Here is a 4,354-nt window from a genome sequence, read left to right on the forward strand (position 1 = left end):
ATTTTACTGGCATAGTAAATGACATGCAATAGTTTATCCTTCCTTTGACCTAACACTACCCCCACAACAAAATCACTGGCATCACATATAAGCTCAAAAGGTAATGAAAAATTAGGTGCCATGATTATAGGTGCAGTGATCAACTTGTCTTTTAACACACTGAATGCATGCAAGCAGTCATCAGTAAACAAAAATTCTTAATCTTTCCCTAACAGCTTGCACAATGGTTTTGCAATTTTGAAAAGTCTTTAATAAAATGACGGTAAAATCCAGCATGTCCTAGAAAACTCCTCACACCTTTAACATTTATGGGAGGGGGTAATTTCTCAATAACAGAGATCTTGTCCTTATCTACTTCAATCCCTCTGTTGGATACTTTGTGTCCCAGAACAATCCCCTCTGTCACCATGAAGTGACATTTCTCCCAATTTAGCACAAGATTGCAATCTTGGCATCTTTTCAAAACACAATCCAAGTTTTCTAAACATGCATCAAAAGTAGGACCAAACACAGAAAAATCATCCATGAAAATCTAAATGCATCTTTCTACCATGTCAGAGAATATGGAAAGCATGCACCTTTGAAAGTTTCTGGTGCATTGCATAGCCCAAAAGGCATCCTCCGGTATGCAAAGATTCCATAGGGGCAAGTGAATGCGGTCTTTTCCTGATCTTCTGGAGCCACAACTATCTGGTTATAGCTAGAGTATCCATCCAAGAAGCAGTAGAAAGAATGTCCTGCCAATCTCTCTAGCATCTGGTCCAAAAATGGAATAGGGAAATGATCCTTCGTGGTTGCTTTGTTGAGTCTCCGGTAGTCAATACACATCCTCCAGCCAGTCACTGTTCTTGTAGGGATCAGTTCATTGTTCTCATTTTTTACAACAATCATCCCTCCTTTCTTGGGTACTGTTTGAACTGGACTCACCCAAGCACTGTCTGAAATAGGGTAAATCATCCCAGCATCAAGCAACTTCACCACCTCCTTCCTCACTACCTCCTTCATAGTGGGATTGAGTCTTCTCTGTGGTTGCCTCACTGGTTTGACTTCTTCCTCCATTAAGATCTTGTGAGTGCAGAAGGAAGGGTTGATACCCTTAAGATCTGAAAATGACTAGCCCATGACTGTCTTGTTCTTCTTGAGTACCTCAACCAACTTCACTTCCTCCCCTTCAGACAAAAATGCATTGATAATGGCTAGGTAGGTTTCATCATCCCCAAGGAACACATACTTCAAATTTGAAGATAGTTCTTTCAGTTCCACCTTAGGTGCTCCCTTAGGAATGTCATCCACCTTCTTTTCAAGCTCTTCAACTACTAGTTCCTCCTGATAAAATTCCCCACTCATTTCTTCCTTACTTTTGTCTTCCTCCAATAACAGGTTCTCTTCTCCCGTCACTTCTTTCACAACCTCCTGTATAATGTCAATCCTGAAACAATGCTCCACATCAACAGGATGTTTAATGGCTTCAAATACATCAATTGTAACTGTCTCTTCATTCACTCTTAGCATCAGCTTCCCCTGTTCAACATCAATCAGGGATCTAGCAGTTGCTAAAACTGGCCTCCCTAGCTGTAGAGGGCTTTCAGTATCTTCTTCTTCCATATCTAGAATAAAAAAATCCACTGGAAAAATAAGCTTGTCCACCTTGACCAGAACATCTTCAACCACACCTTCTGGTCTTTTGATGGATCTATCAGCAAGGTGCAATATAAGATTAGTATCCTTCAGGGTGTTGATTCCCAAGGCTCTACATACAGTCAAAGGCATCAGATTTATGCTAGCCCCCAAATCACAAAGTGCCTTCCCTACTTCCACATCTCCAATGGCAATAGGGATGCTGAAACTTCCAGGATCTTTCAATTTTGGTGGAAGCTTCTTTTGGATCAGGGCACTACACTCTTCTGTCAAAGCCACTGTCTCACCATCCTTCAATCTCCTCTTCTTAGATAGAAGATCCTTCATAAATTTGGCATAGTGTGGCATGTTCTCCAGGGCCTTAGCAAATGGAATGTTAATCGACAACTTCTTAAAAATATCCAGAAACCTTACATAGTGCTGCTTCTGGATTTCATGCTTCAACCGTTGAGGATAAGACACTTTAGCATAAGGAGATAGGTTAATTGGCTGGTCCTGGTTGTCAGCCATCTTCTTCTTCTCCCACTTCATCAACTTCTTGGGTGAAGAACTCTTTTCAACCACAACCTCTTCTTCCTTCTTCTTTTCCTCAACTTCTTATTCTTTATCATTTTCAACTACAACATCTTCAACAACAACTTCCCCCTCACTTTTCTTTTCTCCCACTTTATTCTCATCCACTTTCTTGTTCACCGGTTGGAGCACAAGCCCACTTCTTGTAAAGATGGACTTGCAGTGCTCATTTGGATTCACCATAGTATCACTAGGGAACTTTCCCTGTGGCCTCTCAGCTATCTACCTAGACAACTGACCAATCTGTGTCTCCAAATTCCGGATGGATGCTTCTTGGTTTCTGAATGCTGCCTTAGTCTCCTGTATGAAAGCAGAAGTCTCTTCCCTGAAAGAATTTGACCCCTTGATGTAATCTTGAGTAGTCTTTGATAACTGGGCAAAAGCTTTCTCCCATGCAGTAGTATCACTTGGCTGTGATGAGTGTGTTGGAGGAGGATGTAGTGGAGGATTCAACTGATGGTTGGAACTATAACTGAACCCTGGGTGTTGATTCTTGTTCTTCCATGGTGGCACATACACATTTCGCCCCTAGTTGTTGTAATTCCTCTGGTTGTTATGGTCATACCACACTCCATTAACTTCTGCTTGTTCAGCAGGTCTCCCACAATCACAATCATCTGTAACATGGCTTTTCTCATAACTGGCACACACAGAATTAGTGTCCATAGAAGCAACCTTCTGAGAAGAAAGCTGCTTAGTGAGAGAATCAATTTGTTGTTGTTGTTGTTTCTGTACTTGCTGTATCTGGTCATTCTTGGCTAATAAAGCATCATAGCCATCCAATTTAATAATTCCCATTCTTGTGTCATTCACTGGAGCATTGTCAAACTCCTGAGATGCTAAGGACTCAAAGATGTCCAGGGCTTCCTGAGGAGTCTTGGTTGTCAATGAACCACCAGCTGTGGCATTCACCAATGTCCTAGTAGTGGTTGTCAACCCCTGGAGGAAGATTGCTGCTTGATTCCACACTTATATCCCGTGTTGTGGGCATTTCCTCAAGAGTGTCTTGAACCTCTCCCAGGCATCATAGATATACTCTAATTCTTTCTTCTTGAATCCTGTAATCTCATCCTTCAACTTTGCCCTCTTGGATGCTGAAAAGAATCTGGCCAAAAACTTGGTCTGCAGGTCATCCCAAGTTGTAATACTTCCTTGTGGTAGTGACTGTAGCCATATCTTGGCATCATCCTTCAGTGAATGAGTAAAAAGCCTCAAAAGAATGGCATCTCTGGACACTCCATTAATCTTCACAGTGTCACTTAACAGCAAGAAATTTTCAATGTGCAGGTATGGATCCTCTGCACTTGTTCCAGCAAACTATTCTTTCTGCACCAAATGTACCAGTGCAGGATTTAATTCGAAATTATTGGACTCTATTGTAGGTCGAACCACACTTCCAATTGGTGGAATGACATCAGGAGTCATGTAATCTCTCAGTGTCCACTGTGGTGGTTGCACATGGTTTTCTGCCATATTCTCCTCCTGTACTGTAGTACTTGGTTCACCACTTGGTTCCTCCCTTTCCAGTAATTGCCTTCTTCTGGCTGCCCTCCTGTTCCTTCTAATTGTCCTTTCTAACTCTGGGTCAAACAACAAAGAAGTTGAATCAAAAGTACCTTGCATACACCAGAATTAAAATGGAACAAAAATTCATACAACAAAAATATAAAATACTGAAAATAAAAGATTCAATCTTAACAACTAATGGTGTTTGTCAATGTTAAAAAACAAATTCCCCGGCAACGGCGCCAAAAACTTGTTGTCAGATTAGCAAATGTACTAGTCAAACAAGTAATAAAATGATGAGTAAAGATCGTTCCCACGAGAAATTGTGTCAAGCACTGACTAACCAAATATTGTTAAGTTGAATCAACCAAAAGATTATGAATTGCATTTATTTCTTGTCACCAGAAATTAAATTTGAATAAAATTAAAGAATTGATAAACAAATAAAGTGTGAATATAATTTAAAACAAGTAGTCAGATGTCAATTTCCCTCAAGAATGAATTTATGGATGAACCAATTTCCATGAAGAATATCTACTATGTAATGTTGATCAACCTTTTTCTTATCATCAAGATGTAATGTCTTACTACCTTGATAGACACATTAATTAGAAATCCTAATGTCTTGGTGATTCCT

At 40.2% G+C, this 4,354-nt stretch overlaps 1 protein-coding gene and 1 non-coding gene across 2 annotated transcripts; one reads left to right on the top strand and one right to left on the bottom strand.

The window, feature by feature from the left end:
* Positions 1-1,113: 1,113 nt before the first annotated feature.
* Positions 1,114-2,148, bottom strand: LOC133301054 (uncharacterized). Its single transcript, XM_061500644.1, has one exon. It carries the CDS (start codon positions 2,146-2,148, stop codon positions 1,114-1,116), a length of 1,035 nt encoding a protein of 344 aa, XP_061356628.1.
* Positions 2,149-3,184: 1,036 nt separating this feature from the next.
* LOC133301055 (small nucleolar RNA R71) lies at positions 3,185-3,291 on the top strand. Its single transcript, XR_009750134.1, has one exon. It is a non-coding gene; the product is annotated as a small nucleolar RNA R71 (small nucleolar RNA).
* Positions 3,292-4,354: the final 1,063 nt, after the last annotated feature.

The sequence above is a fragment of the Gastrolobium bilobum genome, unplaced genomic scaffold, assembly GCF_033153095.1.
Source record: "Gastrolobium bilobum isolate Gb01-03AN ecotype WA unplaced genomic scaffold, APGP_CSIRO_Gbil_v1 utg302659, whole genome shotgun sequence".
NCBI lineage: Eukaryota > Viridiplantae > Streptophyta > Magnoliopsida > Fabales > Fabaceae > Gastrolobium > Gastrolobium bilobum.